This window comes from Bubalus bubalis, chromosome 5, assembly GCF_019923935.1.
Source record: "Bubalus bubalis isolate 160015118507 breed Murrah chromosome 5, NDDB_SH_1, whole genome shotgun sequence".
NCBI classification, from domain to species: Eukaryota; Metazoa; Chordata; class Mammalia; order Artiodactyla; family Bovidae; genus Bubalus; species Bubalus bubalis.
In genome coordinates this window covers 39,700,997-39,722,769 of record NC_059161.1, presented here as the reverse complement: position 1 = coordinate 39,722,769, position 21,773 = coordinate 39,700,997, and the positions used below count along the sequence as shown (strand labels likewise).

General features: G+C 41.2%; 1 protein-coding gene across 10 annotated transcripts in view; it reads right to left on the bottom strand.

Moving 5' to 3' along the window:
• The window catches only part of VPS13D (vacuolar protein sorting 13 homolog D), a 274,134-nt gene that overhangs the window by 113,876 nt on the left and 138,485 nt on the right, over window positions 1-21,773 (bottom strand). For 9 of the 10 annotated variants that reach the window (XM_025285916.3, XM_025285915.3, XM_025285913.3 and 6 more), the window contains 8 exons: window positions 20,899-21,013; window positions 13,414-13,577; window positions 12,111-12,219; window positions 9,834-10,013; window positions 6,921-7,037; window positions 5,791-5,940; window positions 2,608-2,757; window positions 1,560-1,656 (listed from right to left, as the gene is read on the bottom strand). In XM_025285916.3, the coding sequence (XP_025141701.3) occupies window positions 1,560-1,656; window positions 2,608-2,757; window positions 5,791-5,940; window positions 6,921-7,037; window positions 9,834-10,013; window positions 12,111-12,219; window positions 13,414-13,577; window positions 20,899-21,013 (1,082 nt within the window). Of the gene's footprint in view, window positions 1-1,559; window positions 1,657-2,607; window positions 2,758-5,790; window positions 5,941-6,920; window positions 7,038-9,820; window positions 10,014-12,110; window positions 12,220-13,413; window positions 13,578-20,898; window positions 21,014-21,773 lie in introns of those variants that run through there. The other variant, XR_003109457.3, reaches the window with a different exon arrangement.

Genomic DNA, 21,773 nt, shown 5'->3' with positions numbered 1-21,773 from the left:
GTGGGATCTTACTGCCCTGAACAAGGATCAAACCTGGACCCTTGGTAGCTAGAGTGTAGAGACCTAACTACTGGATTGCCAGGGAATTCCCATCGGACATCACTTAACCAGCACATGGAAGCAGATTAGTCACTTGTTATCTCATGAAATAAAAGGGACAAACATGAGCTAACGCACAGCAGTGCACTCTTCAGCTCGATGCTGGTCCCCACATCTGTGTGGGCAGCTCATCTGCACTTGGATTTATGCGCCTTAGAAATAAAACCAAAGGGACTATACATAGCTACACATCAGACAAATTTACACTGGAAGCTTTTATAGTTCTATTTATAGAAAGAGGGGAATAGGTTTAACAAAAAAAAAAAAGGTAGCACAACAAAGAGGCTTATCTGTATTCAGGGAATAGGAATAGTTATAGAAAGTGGAGAAGATTCCTCAGTGAAAGGCAGACAAGGATTTTATAAAAGTCTAAATCCAATAGACAATGCATGGGGAGAAATTTATTTAGAGCAACTTACAAGAAGAGCATGTCCAATCAAATTTAAAGTAAAACTGCCCAGGAAGTTACCCAAAGAGAGCAGATACCTGGCAGCAGGCTCAAGTGGCTTTCTGAATACAAACACACACTGGCGTTTCCACCCAAAGTGGAGAACGCAGCATTAGACAGACAGGATTTCGCTCTTGACCCCAAGTACGCTTAAAGCTTAAATTCTAAGTCTGGGATAAAAAGAGCAAAAACATTTTTCTTGCACTGTGTGCATGTATGTTCCTATTTCACAGATCCGCAGGAATTTTCTTCCCCCTAGCCAACATGGGCAGATAAACATTAAAAGTCTCAATCTTATCACTTCTTTAGGCTTAATATTTAGTCTTCAAAAGATTAAGCATTACTGACTTCTTTCTAAGCTGTATAAACAGTCTTGAAAGGCCATGATGAGGATCTAAAACAAAGAGACGACAGCTAAATAATTTTTGGAGCATCACTGGAAAATTTAGGTTTTTTAATAGCTTATCTTACTCCCCTCTCCAAAAATAGTAAAATAACTGGATACCTCTGTAATTAAATTAAGACATAAGGGTATAGATGTGAAAAATATAAAGTTAAGGGGTTGAGGCTGGCCAATTTTCTTCCTCAGCTAAACCAAAGGAACTGCTGAAGGGATTTCTGATTCTTGACCCTGAGTCTGTTTAATAAACAAAGGTCAGGAAACAAAGCGCTCTGCTAAATGAATAATATCATTTCTGCCGTCCTAAAGCAGACGTGTCAAAAAAATAAACACAAACAAGAAACAAAGAGGAACAAAAGACTGCTTCCCAAAGGCTTGCCCTGAGTATGCTTGGGTTCTGGAAGGCCCTCCGTATGCAGGTATACCTCATTGCCTGTCAACGGGCAACACTGAGAAAGAGAACGGGACCCCAAGCCTTAGCTTCCTCACTCAGACCACGAATTGGGAAGGGAGCTCGCCAGGCATCCAGAGGCTACCTATTTTCACAAGCAGACTAAAAAACGCCACCCTGGCTCCAATTCCCAGATACAAACCTGGAACATTGGACATTACCTGATTCGGCTTGATCGTAGCCAAAGAAACTCAGCAGCTTGAGGAGCAGTTTCTCCTCAATTTGTACTGTGAATCTCTGAGCCGTGACCATCAGGTGCTAGAGAGAAAGAAAGTCTGATTTACAGTGTGAACGTCAGAGGAACTTTCGTCTGCAACCTAAGAAGGCCCCAATGGTACGGCATGGTCTCTTAATGTGATTTCATAATCATATTGCCAATTTTCTTCTGCTTCATCTCTCTCCATTGTTATAATGAACCCCAAATTCCAGAAGATGTTTAATAGGCGATTCACCATGGTGAATTCACGATCCACCATGTTTAACTGACAATTCACCTGTCAGCTGGTCAGGATAACGTTTATAGATGCACCATGCTACTGAGTTCACGTGGATCTAGTTCAAGGAGTAGCACTGGACTTGTGAATGTGAGGGCCACATGCAGGCATGGCCCCCACTGGCCCTGGTAACAAAGGACCAGAAATATGAGGAGCAACCTCTTAGCTCCCGTTTTTCCAGACAAGCCAGCACTGTAACACTAGCTTGTACATGAAGACTTCTCCAGGAAAGAAAGGGTATCATTTTTGGAATGATCCACTTTTAGTATGATCCGCTTTTAGTAAACACCGTGGCAGCTCAAGGTGTCTGTCCCAAGTCAGGCCCCTCTTACCCCTTGTCCAGTAGTCTGAGATTTTTTTTTTGTTGTTGTTGTTGAAGTATAGCTGTTTTACAATGCTGTGTATTAATTTATGGGTTATAATATTAATAATATATCTAGACCATGCCTGGTCATGATCAATCTAGAAGATGCTATACTTTCCTGCAGAGACTTCATGGTGAAAAATATACACTCTGATGGATTCAGTCCTATCACCTGAGAATCATCAATAGCACAACCGAGAATATAAAGTTTAAAGAGAAACTTCCATCAATCCAGCTACACAACTTGTTGAGTTGCTTGTGCCTTTACCCCCCTGGACTATTTCCATTTGCAGCCTGCACTGCTGCTCTGAGCCTGGGCTATGAGAGGACAAAGCAAGTCCATCAGCCTACCTTGTAGATGTTGGTCAGCGCGCTCTTACTGGGGAACTTCACTGCGTTCACCTGCACGGCTGGGCCCGTCTCAATGACCTCATTCTCGTTGCTCAGAGGGGTCACATAGAGCATGAAGGGCTGAGTGGTGCCAATGAGCTGGTTGTCCACCTGGGACATGAAAAAGCAGTGACAAAAACAGACAAGTTTCTCAGTTTTCATTTTTACCTTTGACTCAAAATATGTAGGTCACTCAGAAAGTATCTTTGGAAAAACATACCTTCACTAAACCCAGCAACAATAATGGTAATAGTAACAGTAACAGAAGCTATACTTTATTTGGTGAGTACTGTGTGTAAAGGGTGCTTTCCTGGTGGCTCAGTGGTAAAGAATCTGCTGGCCAATGCAAGAGACGCAGGTTCGATCCCCAGGTCGGGAAGATTCCCTGGAGAAGAAAATGGCAACCCATTCCACTATTCTTGCCTGGGAAATGCCTTGGACAGAGGAGCCTAGTGGGCTACAATCTATGGGGTCAAAAAAGAGTCAGACATGACTGAGCGAGTAAACAACATCATGTGCCAAGCACTGAGCTAGTCCCCGCACAAGGATCATCTCAGCAAGTCCCACGACTGCCAGGCTGTCCGAGTTATTCAAGCTGCATTCTCACCACAACCTCCTGGGGACCATCTCTGTCCTCACGTCACAGATGAAGACACCGAGAAGAGACACCCCTGTTGGAGGCTGTACACATAGTCAGTGACAAAACGAGAACTGGACTCCAATTCTCTCTGTCCCCAAAGCGTACACTCTCAGCCAACAGGTTACTGATGCTTCTCTCGTTCCAAATTCCCTGAATAAGAAGAACTCAATGGAGAAGGAAATGGCAACCCACTCCAGTATTCTTGCCTGGAAAAGTCCATGGACAGAGGAGCCTGGCTGGCTGCCGTCCATGGGGTTACATGACTGAGCATGTGTGCATGAGGGTGGAGGGTCACGGGTTGGTAGCAATAAACTGGTAGAACTAAAAAAAAAAAAAAAAAAAAAAAAAGAAGAACTCAAACCAGTCAATCCTAAAAGAAATCAACACTGGAAGGAATGATGCTGAAGCTGAAACGCCAATACGTTGGCCACCTGATGCGAAGAGCTGACTCACTGGAAAAGACCCTGATGCTGGGAAAGACTGAGGGCAAGAGGAGAAGGGGGAGATAGAGAATGAGATAGTTAGACAGCATCACCAACTCAATGGACATGAGTTTGAGCAACTTTAAAAACGTTGCTGACTATCTTCTCACTTGTATTGTTCACAATGAGAAACTGGCTGTCATTCTCACCTTTGTTCCTTGGAAGGAACATGCTTTTTTAATCTGGATGTTTTATCACTGGTTTTGAGTAACTGATTATAATGTACCTTGGGATAGCTTCCATTATGTGTGTGTGTGGCAAGGGGGGTGGTGTGAATGTGGCTTTGTGTTTGAGCTGCTTCTGTGAGTTTATAGTTTTCACCAAGTTTGAAAATTTTATGGTCAAAATTTCTTCAAATATTTTTTTCTGTCCTCTCCTCTCTCTCTCTTCTGGGGATTCCAATTATCTATATAGTATTGATATTAGGTTGACTGAAATTTTATCATAGGTCACTGATGCTGGTCTCTCTGTGGGTTTCTAGGTTTTTTTCCCTTGGATTATTTTTCTCTGGGTATTTCTATTTCGACAGTTTCTCTTGTTATAAGTTCACTTATTGTTTTTTTTCTTCACTGTGTCATCTGCTTCTGATCAAATCCAGTGTTTTTTCCATTTCATTTTAATTTCTAGAAGTTTGAGATTTTGACTATCTTCCAGGTCTCCACTTAACTTTTTGAACATGTGGAATAGAATACAGTTATAGAAAGTTTTAATGTCCTTCTTTGAATATCCTAATGTCTGTGTTAACTCTGGGTTGGTCTGGAATGATCACTGTTCTCATTATGTATTGTGTTTCCTTGCCCCTTGGCACACCTGATGATTTCTGACAGGATGTCAGACACTGTGGTTTTCATTCTGCTGGGTGTTGGATGTTTCTGTATTCCACTGAATCTGGAGCTTTGTTCAGGGATACGGTTAATTTACTTGGAAACAGCTTGATCCTTTCAGAGCCTCCTTTTATATGACTGATTTGTTAGGTAGGTCTGGAGCAGTGCTCAGCTTAGGCCTCAACATGCACCATGGAGGCCCAAGACTTTCTGGAAGGCTCTTCCCAGTGTCCCATAATTATTAGTTTTCCCATTGCAGCTGGGGTTGAGCTGCAAGCACTGTCCCTGTGAGCTTTTCAGAAGGTAGTCTCCTCATGTACACCTCTGATCTGTTGTGTCCTCTGCTGATCTCTGGAGATCTCCTGTGCAGTATGCCCCTCCCAGGTCTGCTGTCCTATGAACTCTGGCTGCCTTGGTCCTAGGACTTTCAATTCTGTTCAGCTCATCCACTCTACGGGCTCTGTCTCAGTCTTTCCACCTGGTGCCGGGCCTGAAAACTTTTTCAAGGCAGCAAGCTGGAGTGATGGAGAAGAAAATGGTAACCTACCCCAATATTCTTACCTGGGAAATTCTAAGGACAGAGGAGCCAGGGGGGCTACAGTCCACAGGGTTGCAAAGAGTCAGACATGACTTAGCAACCAAACAACAACAAAGTTAGAATGACTGCAGGGCTCACATCTTTTGTTTCCCACCTTTCGGAGATCACTGTCCTTTGTTGCCTGATGTCTAGTGTCTTGCATCTGTTGTCTCTTTATTTTATCTGGATTTGGGGGGTGTTTCAGGTAGGACAGTAAATCAGATCCCTGTACTCCATCTTGGTCAGAAGCACAAATTCACTTCCCTAGCTTTTTTCTTTTCTCCCTGTGGTGAACTTCAGTTCCTCTAAATGATGGTTAGCTCGATTTTCATTTTTTCTCTGTTTGCAAGATGGGGAAGCAGCAGTCACCTTCCTCTGTGCCACCCTAAGTTCTCCACGTTACTGATAGACTAGCTACTATATTCAGAATTCTGCTGTCTGGAAAAATCAGTAAAGACAAATATAGGTAAAAATGTTTTTTTTCATGGGACAATTTTTTGAAAGACATAAGAAATGTGCACCAGAGCACTAAAGTTCCTAGAACATTAAACGCTGATCTGGTCAGCTGTTCAGCAGGAAGCAAAAAAAAAAAACCAACAGGTTCTGAGCCTCCCCACTCACCTGTACATCCTGTATGCTGAGTTCAAGCATGTGACTGGTGGCCAGCTGTGTGTAGTGCACGTTGATTCCCGTAAGACTTGCAAAGACCAGTTCTTCTGGGACTTTATTAATTAAAGACAACCCAATTCCACCTTCTAACTTCACAAGCACCTGAAAGAAAACCAAAATATGACACACTGGCAATTTAAATCAGAGCTTAAGGTAGCCAGGAGAGTACAAGGAAACACATGGCTTTAAGTCCCTCTATTCTGCCTCTGAGCCGATGAACACCACTTAAAGAAGAGTTTAATTCTCACCTGCTGCTGCTGCTGCTGCTAAGTCGCTTCAGTCGTGTCCAACTCTGTGCGACCCCATAGACGGCAGCCCACCAGGCTTCCCCATCTCTGGGATTCTCCAGGCAAGAACACTGGAGTGGGTTGCTATTTCCTTCTCCAATTCTCACCTAGATGGCCCAAATTTCATCATCTCACTAGAAGCCTTCCTCTCCAGGCATACTCCTCACCCCAACCAGAACTCAGCAGTCATATGATAAGACCTCTGCTGGAGCACTGATGACATTTTGCATTTTATTACAGGAAAATAATTGTTTGAGAATCTTTCTCCCTATTTGGGAGGCAAGCTCTCCTTAAATCATTCACCGAACATCCATAACATCCAATCTAGTGCTGTACATAAAGGCATTTATGTTTTTTTCAGAAGATTACTGAATAAATGAAGAATAAGTGTGCTTTATCACACTCATCTCATGTTCCTTTCTAAACTTGTCACTTTCTTTCCAATGCCCAAACAGGGACAGAGGAAGGAAGATGTCAGAGTCAGCTGGAGCCAAAAAAAGATAAGATCTAGTTTGCTTATTCTCAATCTTCGGTCCTGTTTAAATTCTTTATTTTTTCATCTTACTCTAGCAATGTTTGTTACATTCTGATTCGACCTGAGCTGTTATTTAACTAGCATATTCACACATTGATGTTGCGATAACATTAAGTACTGTGAAGTAACAAGGATACTTAGAAGTCATAGAGGGCAGAAAGAAAAAAACAAAAAAAGAAGGTCTCAACTGAGAAAATCAAAGAGCAAAATTCCAAACAAATTTATAATGAAGATGTGACCTTGCAAGAGTTCAAACGTACTTCCAATTCCTGCTCTGTGTCTGGATTCTTTAATTTCTGCAGCTCTCGTTCAGTAACAGGAAGTTCATCCACTTCATATGATGAACGGTCACTTTTCCGTTGGGAGAAATCTGTTATCTGAGGTCAAATAAAACACTGTACTTATTAAGAGGGCTCATACTTCCATTGCGAAACACACTCCACACCAATTGTATGAGTCAAAAGTCACTATGCACTCAATAATCCTATGGAAGTTAATGGTTTCCAAAGCACTGCTAAAGTAAGATTTATATAATAATGAAGCAAACTTGGTTTTGAGTCTGTATGACTAACACCAAGCTGTGGACCTTGAGAGTTTCATATAGTGTGGGATAGGCATCTGTAGGTGATCCAGAATTATAGCTCAAGTCAAAATATGCAAAGCTCAGGCTCACAGCATTCGTTTTTTGCCTTAAGAAAAGGGTGCTTTTTAAAGAAGTGTTGTGGATTAGGGTGTGTTGTCTCACAGAGTTCACTGTTACGTATTATCAACATCTTTTCTTTTTCCTTATCTCGAATTTATCAAGCTCTGGTAAATCTCTGTTTCCAGCACAGACCTCTCCCTGAGCTACAGACCCAAACCTGTACTGACTTCTGGATATTTTCATGTAGATATCATATGCTTAATAAGTTCAAAACTTAACTCCTCATTTTTCCTCAGAAGTCTACTCTACATACATCTTTGTGAAGTCTACTCTACATACATCTTTGTGATGTAGATTATCATCCTCTTATATTATTGCAGCCATGAAATTAAAAGATGTTTACTCCTTGGAAGGAAAGTTTTGACCAACCTAGATAGCATATTCAAAAGCAGAGACATCACTTTGCCAACAAAGGTCCGTCTAGTCAAGTCTATGGTTTTTCCTGTGGTCATGTATGGATGTGAAAGTTGGGCTGTGAAGAAAGCTGAGCGCCGAAGAATTGATGCTTTTGAACTGTGGTGTTGGAGAAGACTCTTGAGAGTCCCTTGGACTGCAAGGAGATCCAACCAGTCCATTCTAAAGGAGATCAGTCCTAGGTGTTCTTTGGAAGGAATGATGCTAAAGCTGAAATTCCAGTACTTTGGCCACCTCATGCAAAGAGTTGACTCATTGGAAAAAAACTCTGATGCTGGGAGGGATTGCGGGCAGGAGGAGAAGGGGATGACAGGATGAGATGGCTGGATGGCATCACCAACTCGATGGACGTGAGTCTGAGTGAACTCCGGGAGCTGGTGATGGACAGGGAGGCCTGGCGTGCTGCGATTCACGGGGTCGCAAAGAGTCGGACACGACTGAGCAACTGAACTGAACTGAACTAAATGCCCAAATTGAAATTTTGAAGGCCACTCTTGACTCCTTCCTCTGTCTCATCCCCACAGTCAATCTGACCAACTCTACTCCTTAATAAGCTTTCATTTCTAATCATTTCTCTTCAGTCTCCTCATGTCCATCTCTTGCTGTGTATTTTGGTTTGAATCACCACAATCTCTCATCCAGGTCTTTCCTAACTGGATTTTTCTTGGTTTCCAATTTCATTCCACTCCAACTCTCCACACTGCAGCCAGAGTGAGCAAGTCAAAATAAATTCTGATCATGTCACCCTCTTGACTCTTTGTTGCCACAGAAAAAACACAAAATCTTTAGCATGTCTCAGGCTTTTTTAATGTTCTGGCCCCTTCTACGGTCTCCTGCCTCTTTCTTAGCACATTCTATGTGCCAGTCAGATCACTCTTTTCTATCTCCAGGCCTTCACTTATCAACCTCCCAAATATATATAATGTACTTACTTTGTTTATTGCTTATGGTTTATCTCTTCCACTACAATGTAAGCTCCAACACAGCAGGGAACTTTGTTTGTTCACTAGTCTAGGTTCAGTACGTAAAACTGTGCCTGGCTCTAACAGGTGCTCAGTAAATAACTGGTGAGTTAACACTCTCATTCTTAGGGTACAGTGCCCCTGCCTTTCCTTCTTTTTTTTTGGCCACACCACAGGGCATGTGGGATCTTAGTTCCCCTGAAAGGGATCAGACCCTCACCCTTGCATTGGAAGTGCCCAGTCTTAACCACTGGACAGCTAGGGAGTCCCCTGTCTTTTCTTCTTGATTTGGCTAACTCCTTCCAGTTAACCTTTAGATCTCACCTTAAGTGTCACTTAGCTTAGACAGCCCCTCTCCAAATCTGGGTGTACAAATCCTTTCTAGATACTACTCATAACACCTTCCACTCCTACTTTCAAAACATAACATTTTAAATTGTCTGATTATAGACCTCATAGATCTTCTTGTTGTTACTGTTATTAATATATCAATTATTTAAATATATAATAAACATATATAATGAGGATAATAATATGCACTATTCTTGATAGTATCTTAATTTTCATACTTTGTTTTTACTCATCCTTTTTTTAAATGACATAAATAGTTGATTTACAATGTCGTGTTAGTTTCATGCATATAGCATATAATTCAGTTATACATATATATTTATCTTTTTTTTTTTCAGATTATTTTTCCTTGTGCTGTGTGCTGTGCTTAGTCGCTCAGTCATGTCTGACTCTTTACAACCCAATGGACTCCTCAGTCCATGGGGATTCTCCAGGCAAGAATACTGGACCAGGTTGCCATGACCTCCTCCAGGGGATCTTCCCAACCCAGGGATCAAACTAAGGTCTCCCGCATTTCCTTATAAGTTACAATAAATTAATTCTTATACTTTTTAAAACACCATCTTGTATCTTACTTACACTTTAATTCTTATAACAACTTTGTGAGGCAGGTCTTATCCCCTGCCTTTATAAATAAGGACACAATATCCTCAGATTCAGCATAGATATTTCAATAAATATTTGTTGAATGACTCACGGGGAGAACACTGAGTTTCATGTCAGTTCTTACAATAAAGTATCACCTGGAGCGCTCTAGTTGGTCCATCTGGAACAACTCTGATAGACAGCATTCCAGAACCAGGCCTCATTTTTTGGTTAATAAATTGTTGTTCAGGTGGAACTGGCCCCAGAAGCTGCATGGAAGTGTCCGGACCAAGAACAACTTCAGCTCCATCAAACAAGCCAGAGAGCCCTCCTTTGGCCTAAAGGACAGAGGAAAGATGTATGAGCAAAGGCAAAGGCACTAACTTTGACAATTTAACATGTCATTTAAAACAAGTCACCAAATTTAAACTCATTTCTGAAGGATGAAGGTCAACATACAGCAAAACTTGTACTGTTTTTTCAGCCTTAGAGTTGATTAAAAAAAAAGTAGGCTTACTAGGGCAAGATGGAAACTTATACTGCATGAATTTAGGTAATTCTGGGTAAGACAATTCCACAAATACAGCAGTGTATTAGTTTAGTGATAACTTAGATGAGCATAAAAAATAAAAAAAGTACCAAAAGTCCTGTTTCTTTGAGTGTTCTCCCTAGGGCTGGCTTAAAAATCTGAAACATTCTGAAAATTTAAAAATTATCATCATTCAGCTTTCCAATAAAAAGCAAATTCTGAATTGAAAATCTCCTCCAACATGCATATGGCTGGACCATCAAATATCAAAGATGGTGCCTCTTCTAAAATGAAACAGGGAATTGTGAATGTCATTGCCAGTTACTTGGGCCTTTGGAGAAAAGCACCTTCTTGTTACATGCCACAAGTAAAAAAGGAAAGTCTATAGGATGCCTTTGGGAGAGTACACACAGGGCTAGAGAAAATGATAGCAAAAGTGTCTAGATTCCCCCTTGTTAGTTTTTAAACGGTGAGTAATGAGAAGGAAAATTTAAGTTGGGTTTATTGGACAGATTTCAACATGGAGAAACCTTTTATGACTGTTTCAGGTTTAGAAGAATGTGCATACAACCTTATAAGGGTAGTGTCAGAAAATGTTTTAATGCCTTCAATTACTTTATTCAGAATAATAAGATTGAAACAAGCTTATTTCCCTAACCAAAACACATTCTGCTTTGTTGAATACTGTGGTTATAGGGTCACTCACAACCAGAGAAATGACGAAATAGATTCAAGAAACAACAAACACCAGAAAGGGATTTGCAGGGCGGGGGGGATGCTCTCAAAGAACTGGAATTACAAGGGCTTTAGAAACAAACCAGAAGTAAAGTTGGGGTCAGACACAGAATCCAACAATTATAACAAGCCTTCTTTTGCCTCTAGAAGTCTGAATTGTATTGCTAATTGAAAATCACAAATCCATTCCAGATGTGTGTTTCATATAAGCAGCTTGTCTTTGATGAAAAAAGCTTAGGGCAATAGAGATAAAGAAAATAAATCTCACCAAACAGCAGTCAGAGGCTCCTTACAGTTTCACTTACTGCCCTGGAGAACAAGCTCCCATTATGGAAGGACAGCCAGGTTTCCCCCAGGTCAAACACACTAAGACCTAGCCTGGGCCTGATGTTCTAGCGTTTGCCTTTTGGGTAAAACTGAGGCAGAACTGCATACACAGTCACACGTATTGTTCTGCTTTATGCCCAAATCTGTCATATATCTTCCCAGTTACCCATCTCAGAGCCATGGTACCATTCTTGGCCTGAAGCCAGAAGGAGAGAAAATCCAAATTCCTGGTAATTTTCCAAACACACATTTGCTTATGAAGTACCCAGGAGTTTTACATGTGGTGAACTGGCTGAGTTGAAGATAGGGGAGATTTGACCAGTAATCTTAATTCTGACATTTGCTACAATTAAATGTTTATTTGGTCACTACTAAGAATGCACAAGTAAACAGAATCTCGAGTTTGCAGAGCGCTTGATAATTATTCACCATCTCATAGAACACTTTATAAAAGGCAGTTTTAACTTCACTAAAACAAATCCATCTAACTTATGGTGAGCTTTTAGCTGACATTTTTCTCTCTCTCTTTTTAAAACTTCATAGGTAATTTATCTCATCAAAGGAAAAAAAAAATCCAGGTAAGCCATGGGGTGGGGGAAATCACTCAGGGGCAACCATTCCCAAAACATTTCTTGTATGTCACCTTCAAGAACATTTCCTGGGTAAATACACACAGATGCACTAAGCGTCATGGTTTTCCTGATTAAAATGAAATAATACATATTTGCTCTATAATTTTTCCCCCCATTCAACAACATCTCATGTATATCCTAAATGAGACTGTTTCAAAAAAAAAAGGCTCAACCACTACTTGTTGCAACTGAGGATGTCAAAACCTACTGACCTGGACCACCAGCCCATGTAGCCCACAGGTCAGCTTCCCTTCTCGGAAACTCCAAGTCTGGGTTGTGCTCCGCCTACGGTCAGGCTTCCTAAGCATTAGCGGCTCGTATCTGGAAGAAAGGAAAAAGCAATGAGTCCTGTGAGTCAAACACTTCGGGTCTGGAGAGAATATCAGAATGATGGTTTTACTCTTCTTGCTTCTAGTATCTTCTGCCCTGGAAATCTAATAGACAGTTTGCTTGAATCCTATGGCAATTAGGTTATCTCTAGATGAGGAAAGAAGAATAAAGTAAAATGGAAAGCAGTGAGGTCAACAAATACGAATACTTAGGGATTCATAATTTAATAAATGCAATATGAGTTTTCTTGCTTTCTCACAATGACAAGTTATCATGCAGTCTCATGCAGTATGCAAACGGTTTTAAAAATATTTTCAAAAATCTTTTGTTTTATTTTCAAATACTTTCTTTTATATTGAGTTTTAACTTGTAAGTCCTATAAAGTCATTTTGGAAGTAAACAAGGTATTACCTGAAAACGTACACTGACTACATGGGCAAACTGAGGTACAGGCTAATAACTTATTCAAAGTTAAAGAGCTGATTTGAATTCAAGGAGTTAAGTCATAAAAACACATTTGATTATTTTCTTAATAATTTATTTCTGCTTTCAAAAGATTTAACAAAATTCTTAGATTAAAAACCAAACTTTTCCCTTCTAGGGAGCGCTGGTCATGAAATGCCTCCCAAAGTATGGTTGAATTTATGACCATGAGGGGACCCTGTCAACTACAAATTGGTGCTTGCCAAAGGCATCTGGGTCCTCCCCGGTGGCTCAGCAGTAAAGAATCCACCTGCAATGCAAGAGATGTGGGTTCAATCCCTGGGTGAGGAATATCCCCTGGAGGAGGACATGGCAACCCACTCCAATATTCTTGCTGGGAAAATTCCATGGACAGAGGAGCCCGGCGGGCTACAGTCAATGGGATTGCATAGTCGGACATGGCTGAAGTGACTGAGCACATTCACTTCTAGGGAGCAATGGCAGATAGACGTTTGGCTGAAAATAAATTCATTTTTCATAACATATCCTTCTTGTTTGATGTTTTTTTTTTAACGTCTCCATGGGCATTTCCATAATGACTTTTAAAAACAAAAACCCAATACTCTGATTTGGAAATAAAATTCTATTGTGGAAGAAAAAGCAAATTATTTCACTTCTAAACTATAGCTTTTGGGTATACATTTCCTCTGAGTCTGAATTTGAAAGCAGTGAACTTGAATCAGAAGCTGCCTAGGAAGTTACCTGTTGTCAGTGACTGCAGCGAGACCAGCTATATCCAAGATGGCAGAGCCCTCGGCGGAGCGGGCGGCCGAGGGTTCACTGGGGTTGTGAGGCACGGAAGAGCCCTCGTGGGCCAGCATGCCTGTTCCTGTCATCCTCCACAGCTGAGAGCGCTTCCCTGGTTCCTGTCGGGCAGAGACAGAAAGAGCCATCACAGCTCTCACATCACAGACACAGCTCCATACAAAGGCTGGATGAGTTCTCAAGGAAGAACTGTACTAAAAAGGACATTTTCTACATTAGATACTAACAGATGCTTAATTCAAACTTGCATTATTGTCAATCCCTAGTTGCAGTTTGGATGAAATCTGCTAAACTCTTTGAAACTTGAATAAAAAAAAAAAAAAAAACCCAATAATGTAAACTTTAAAATTTTACTTTCTGAGCAAACTAGTGAGTTGAGGTGCAATCTAATTTCCTCCAGTAGCTGTTAACTGCTCTTCCTGATAGTAACCCTCCATGTCCTTATGTGGAAGAGAGATCCAATTATATAAAGTATATACAATATTCTCAATACTTGGTCTTTTGTGATGCTCGTGACTGGCAGACAACAAGAATTTACCAGGGCTCTCCCTCATCCCATGTTTATCATGGATGCATACTACATTGAGGGCTTTTCTGGTAGATCAGATGGTAAAGAATCTGCCCGCATGTGTGAGGCCTGGGTTAGGAAGATCCCCCGGAGGAGGGCATGGCAACCCATTTCAGTATTCTTGTCTGGAGAATCCCCATGGACAGAGGAGCCTGGTGGGCTACAGTCCGTGGGGTCACAAAGAGGCAGACACGACTGAGCTACTAAACGATACCTACAACACTGATGGTTTCCAATTCTCAAGTCAACTGCGTTCAGTATTAAGCTGATTATATTAAGAAATTATACTAAATTGTTGCTACTAATTCTAAATATATTTTCTCCTTAGCTATATTTTATAAACAACACTTGGACTTCCAGGCCAATCCATGAGAAGCAATAATAATAGTAATAACATCTACTGAATATTTACTACGTGCCAGCCACTGATTGATCACTGTGATTTACACACAGTAATTCATTTAAACCTCAGAACAATCCAGTGAAGTATATACTGTTATTACCCTGACTTACAAATGAAGAAACTAAGTCTCAGTGAGATAAAGAAACTCCAGCTCGGTCACATAACTAGTAGGTGGTGGAGTGAAGGTTTGAATTCCCACAGGGTGAGTGGAGGGATGACACGCTTAACCACTCTGCCATACTACCTTTCTAACAATCCATAGAATTCCATTTCAGTAACACCAAACCATTGAGAAGACTCTTTCTATGGGAATGAATACTCCAGCTAGACCTGTCAGGATCACATTCTGGGTTCCACAAATGCATCCACACGCTGCCTCACACTGGAAAAACAGCTTTTCTGTTACATTCTCCAAAGTAAAAGCTGAGAAAGGAATATGAATGCTGGAGTCGAAAGCCAGGATTTGAAACCCAGCTGCCTCATTACTAGCTAAGTGACCGTGGCTCCGTTACTAAATTTCTCAGAGCCTGTCTTTCCTGATTTTTCAAACAGGGATATTAAGCTACCTCTGAGGGTTCTTGTGATAAGTGTACATGCCTGGCACAGGGTAATGTCTCAATAAATGTTGGCAATGTTATCATGATTACATCTCTTTACACAGCATGCTATGTATAGTACCTTAGTTGATCCTTCTCATAAACCTGGGAGATCAATGGGAAAATGAGGCTCAGGAAGGAATGTGAGAAAGCAGATATGACCTTTACATGGCAAGGCCAGAACTCAAATCTAGAAGATATGACATTCCTTCTACTGTGTGCTACTACCTCCTGCAACTGTGAACACAGATAGAACTCAGCTGCACGTCTCCACCCGCAATCCCCACATGCTTACTTCTCTGTTCACAGTAAGGGAACACACCTATCCAGAGCACCAAAACCACATGGAGCATCTCAGTTTTCCTGGAGGTGTTCCAGATTGGGAATCAAAGCCCAAATGCCCAGGTGGAGTCAAGTTTTCATATGGATTCTGCTATTGCCTGCCCATATGTACAGGCTCATCATCGTTGGAAACTACCCAAACCTTCATTTAAAAATCTGAGATGCATCATTCTCCTTCCACTTCCCTTCCCCCGCCCTCTTCCCATACAATTTAGTCCTAAAACCTTTTAGGTTTTAGAATAAAGGAGAAGGCTGACAGACACGTGATGGTGGGTGGGTGTATTGTGGTGGCCCAATCCTGAGTGAGCAAAAACACACGTGGTTGCTAATCCACGTCACCGATGGGTTATAATGGGGCTGGAGAGGTGAGCCTAGGATGGGTTGTGAGGTGAGGTGGGTACTCCTGTGAAGAGTAGGGGCTGGTAGGGGAGTTGCCCAGAATGTGGAGAGCAGAGCCTATGCCAGTAACAAGGTGCATCCACACAGGGGAGGGGCAGGGCCACAATTGTGGTTAAAGAGCATGGGTTACATTCAGGGCAACTGATCAAATTAAGTACATTCTTAGTACTGGACAAGGGAGTCACAAATATGAAAAGGGAAAAAATTACAATGAGCTTTGTGATGCTAGACTGGAATCAGAACTATCAGTGTGAAAGGCTGGTTTTTAATATACAGAGAAAGAGAAACCTGTTTAGTATGTAAATACACATATAAGATATATGTATGCATATGCACATATGTTATGTACATACTAAGATATTTATGTGCCTGTGTGTGCATATACATGTCGTGTACACATACAACCCCTAGGTCTGTCCCTTGAGAGGGTCTGGGATCAGTGACACAACAGCAACAAGGGCACCAATGGACGTATCTTAAGTTTCTAAATTCCATTGTCTGATAAAAAAGGATCAGGGTTCCTTACTGCTAAGTCACTTCAGTCGTGTCCGACTCTGTGTGACCCCATAGACGGCAGCCCACCAGGCTTCCCCGTCCCTGGGATTCTCCAGGCAAGAACACTGGAGTGGGTTGCCATTTCCTCCTCCAATGCATGGAAGTGAAAAGTGAAAGTGAAGTCGCTCAGTCGTGTCCAACTCCCAGCGACCCCATGGACTACAGCCTACCAGACTCCTCTGTCCATGGGATTTTCTAGGCCAAAGTACTGGAGTGGGGTGCCATTGCCTTCTCTGCAGGGTTCCTTAAAGAAGTAGCAAATTCCAGGAATGCTGTAGGGAAAGTATAAAATGAGCCCAAAATAACTTGCTGTGTCACAAAGTATGACAGTGCTCAAGGAACGAGGAGGGCACTATGTCAAAGGACACAGAAGGTTAAAGGCACTCCCACTGGCCAAACAGGAGAACTGAGGGTAAAAATAAATCCTGACACTAACAGAAAACACACTGAATAAGACAGGAAGCCATGGTGACACACATAAAGCTGTGCCCAAACTGTGCCCTCAAACTCCTTGCAAACCCCTTATGCTGAAGACGTGACCCTCAGCTGTGATGAAAATGGGGCCTCTGGGTAATAATTATGTTTAGATGAGGTCATGACGGTGGGGGTCTCCTGTTAAGATCAGTGCCCTTAGACATCAAAGGGCTTGCTTTCCCCTCTCCCCTCGCCCCTGCCCGGTACTTCTCTGCCATTTGAGGATAGAGTGAGAGCAGTCTACAAACCAGGAAGAGAGCTCTCTACAGGAACTGAACCGGCCAGCACCCTGATCTCAGACCTCCCAGCCTCCAGAAGAACTGTGAGAAATAAATTCCCATCGTTTATAGTGTCCTGTTTGGAAGATCAAGCTAATACACATGCATGCATGCATACATACATAGGAAACTTGATGAGGAACAGTATATTTACAGAGTCTCAAAGTACCTCTTGAAAGTATTTATATTTACTAAATACAAGGAAAAAGAAAAACTTTCTTCACAGTTGAGAAGACTGACAGACACCACCTTAATCAAGTGCTAACATTAAAATCACCAGCAACAGGACTCCACTTCTACAGAATTTCTGCCAAGTTTCCTGCAAATTTGAGACACTTTCAAAATAAAAAGTAAAAAAACAAAAACCTAAGATGTCAACCTCCTACTCCTGATTTCTAATTTAAATGCACAGATCCATTTCCTAGCACCTATTCAAAGAACTGTCTAGTCTTAGATGTCAATGTAACTCACTTATCACCTGCCCTCTCATTTACCAGTTTTCATCTTCATCAAGTAAAATAACAAACGTGAAAGTGTATAAATTACAATTTTTATTTAAAATACTTTTGCTATTTAATTTAAAAATTTTGGTTTTGTTTACTTAACAGTCACATAGGCCTTGGAAATAACCAGTATATTCATGATTCATGTTTTCTGATCACATCTGTGATCATATCCCACTTGAAAAATCATCTTTCTCCTGAGTTGACTTTCATTCACTCTATCATCCTCATCAATGTCGACTTCTTTGAAGGTCATCTGAATCACCTCCAAGGACTCTTCCCCATTTTTCCCCCCAATTCCTTGATTTCTGTCAGACTTTTATTTTTAAATTACTACCTTTCAAAATTTCCTTTTTCAAAATTTCCAATAGAAGAAAATTGTTCACTTTCAATTACTACATCTCATGGTCTCTTTTTGTTGTTGTTGTTGTTGTTCAGTTGCTAAGTCGTGCCTGACTCTTTGTTAATGCCATGGACTGCAACACGCCAGGCTTCCCTGTCCTTCACTATCTGCCAGAGTTTGCTCATCCTCTGTCGCCCTTTTCTTCTTTGCCTTCAATCTTTCCCAGCATCCGGGTCTTTTCAAATGAATCAGTTCTTCGCATCCAGTGGCCAAAGTATTGGAGCTTCAGCTTCAGCATCAGTCCTTCCAGTGAATATTCATGGTTGATTTCCTTTAGGATTGACTAGTGTGATCTCCTTGAAGTTCAAGGGGACTCTCAAGAGTCTTCTCCAGCACCAAAATTTGAAAGCATCAATTCTTCAGCACTCAGCCTTTTTTATGGCCCGATACTCACATCCATACATGACTACTGGAAAAACCATGGTTTTGACTATATGAACCTTTGTCAGCAAAGTGATGTCTGCTTTTTAAGGCTCTGTCTAGGTTTGTCATAGCTTTCCTTTCAAGGAGCAAGAGTCTTTTAATTTGATAGCTGCAGTCACTATCTGCAGTGATTTTGGAGCCCACAAAAAGAAAATCTGTCACTGCTTCCACTTTTTCCCCTTCTATTTGCCATGAAGTGATGGGACTGAACACTATATCTTAATTTTTTGAATGCTGAGTTTTAAGCCAGCTTTTCCACTCTCCTCTTTCACCCTCATCAGGAGTCTCTTTAGTTCCTTTTCACTTTATACCATTAGAGTAGTGACATTTGCATATCTAAAGTTGTTGATATTTCTCCTTGCAATCTTGATTCCAGCTTGTGATTCATCCAGCCTGGCATTTCACATGATGTACTCTGCATGACTACATAAGCAAACAGAGTGACAATACACAGCCTTGTCTTACTCCATTCCCAATTTGGAACCAGTCCATTGTTCCATGTAAGGTTCTAACCGTTGCTTCTTAACTGGCATACAGGTTTCTCAAGACACAGGTAAGGTGGTCTGGTATTCCCATTCTCTAAGAATTTTCCACAGTTCGTTGTGATCCCTGGTGGCTCAGACAGTAAAGAATCAGCCTGCAATGAGGAGACCTGGGTTCGATCCCTGGGTTGGGAAGATCCCCTGGAGGAGGGCAAGGCAACCCATTTCAGTATTCTTGCCTAGAGAATCCCCATGGACAGAAGAGCCTGGTGGGCTACAGTCCATGGGGTTGTGAAGAGTGGGACACGACTGAGCGACTAAGCACACAGCACATACAGTCAAAGGCTTTCATGTAGTCAATGAAGCAGAAGTAGATGTTTTTCTGGAATTATCTTGCTGTCTCTATGATCCAATGAATGTTGGCAATTTGATCTCTGGTTCCTCTGACTTTCCTAAACCCAGCTTGTACATCTGGAAGTTCTTGATTCACATAGTCCTGAAGCCTAGCCTGAAAGATTTTGAGTATTACCTTACTAGCATGTGAAATGAGCACAATTGTACAGTAGATTAAACATCCTCTGGCACATGCTCTGTTTACTCATCACCATTCCCAAGTCTTATTTCTAAAATGTATCTAACACAGTCTTATATAAAAGAGTATGATAACATTTTAAGCAAATTTGAATTATGTGACACTCAAATGGTGTGATATAGAAATACATGTAGAAGTACTGGGCTTCCCTAGTGGCTTAGATAGGTAAGGAATCTGAGAAGTACTGGTAGACTGATAGATGGATGAACCTTAGAAACATCAGGATAAGTGAAAGAAGTTCCTCATTAAAGACCACTCACATGGAAGTCCAGAAGAGGGGAGTCTACAGTGACAGAAAGTGGATTAATGATTGCCTAGGGCTGGGAAATAAAGGGAATGTGCATGTGATAGCTAAAGGATATAGAGTTCTTTCCTGAGTGATGAAATGTTCTAAAATCAAGTGTGGTTATAGTTTTACATACTGTGGATATATTAAAACACACTGAACTATATATTTGAAGTGGGAGATTTGTATGGTGTATGAATTATGTATCAATAAAGTTGTTGAAAAATATAAAACTGAATTAAAAATCCATGTGTTAAAGTTTCATTTGATGTGCAAAACGTGAAATAACTTGAATCTCTCCCCCTTCTCCCCGCCATTATAGATGTGAGAAGAGTTTTACAACCTCAGAGCCAAACGAGTCACCAACCACCTGCAGGACCTATGGCCACAACCGACGCTGCTTCAGGTGATAAAGGCGCATTCTCCGTCAGTATGAGGCCCACTTACATGGTGAACACACTTCCTGTCAGGGTTATTTCTGGATTATATAACTTACATTATGCAAAATTTTCTGGAACACACTCCTCGGGTGAGTGTGTTTCAAATAATTAGTTAGTGATCTCCTTCCTCTTACAGTGATTTTCTGCACCTCTGTTCTCAAACAATGTTCATTTTGAAGCCTCAACTATTTCTTTCTAGTCCTTCTGTCAGCCACAATATTTCTGGTCAGAGTTTACTCTTTCTCTCAATATCTAGATCTAATAGCATAAACATTTTCCTAAACTGGAAAAGAATGTTGCCATCCATAGGGAAAAATCTGTCATTGTGATCACTTTTCCATTGAGTTCAGGGAAAAGTAGATAGGGGAGTGTTACAACAGAAAAAAGGTAAAGAAAACGACAAATCACAAATTTGGAAAAAAAAAAAATTCAAGAACTGAGTTCTCCAAGAAGGGTATCAAAGATGAGAGGGACTTAGGATTCCTAGAGTACGCATCGCAGGACAGAGGGGAGAACCCCAACAGGAGCTGTCAGGACACCCAAGTTCTACCCTGAGCCCAGGCCCCAGTCTCCACCTGCTCGTCTGCAAAAGGAGGGGATGGGCCAGGCGGCCTATCTCTTATTCTAACTTTTATTCTAAATCTTTTATTCTAAACTCAAAGTTCTAGGCTCTCTTACCTTCTTCTTTAAAATGACTCTCTGTGTCTTCGGTGAGACATCCAAAACGAGCTCTGCGCAAGTAATGGCTTTGTTGGAAGTCACAGGCCGTCCTGTCCCCTCCTGTAAACTAGAACTGAAAAAAACAGTAACAGTCACAATACACACACACCCTCCCCACCCCACACACATGTATTCAAGTATTCATAAGCAGATGTCTAAACCTCCACTATATACAAAACTTTTTTTTTCATCATGGAAGAAAAAGTTTGACTCAAGCTGCAGAAAGATCAGGTTGTGTTGTTCTCCTGCATAGTTCAAAGATTCATTTGTCAGAAGATATATATAAAAGTGAAATTCTGACATAAAAGGATGACTATATATTTTTACAGGGAAAAAAACAAAGCAAAAACCAATCCAGACATTCCAAAGGTCCAAGAATTGGCTCTACTGTTTGCCAGGAAGATGATCAGCGTTACTGCATCCTCACATCTTAGCAAGAAATCAGAAGTTCCTTTAGGATAAAAAGAAAGTGTTCATAATCGCCTCCTCCAATTCTACCCTGTTGTGTTTCTCTGGGCTTAAGAATCCTAAGTTTTATGGAATTGCTGCAGCCTAGACTATGGTTTTTCCAGTAGTCATGTATGGATGTGAGAGTTGGACTGTGAAGAAAGCTGAGCACCAAAGAATTGATGCTTTTGAACTGTGGTGTTGGAGAAGACTCTTGACAGTCCCTTGGACTGCAAGGCGATCCAACCAGTCTGATCTAAAGGAGATCAGTCCTGGGTGTTCTTTGGAGGGAATGATGCTAAAGCTGAAACTCCAGTACTTTGGCCACCTCATGGGAAGAGTTGACTCATTGGAAAAGACCCCAGTGCTGGGAGGGATTGGGGGCA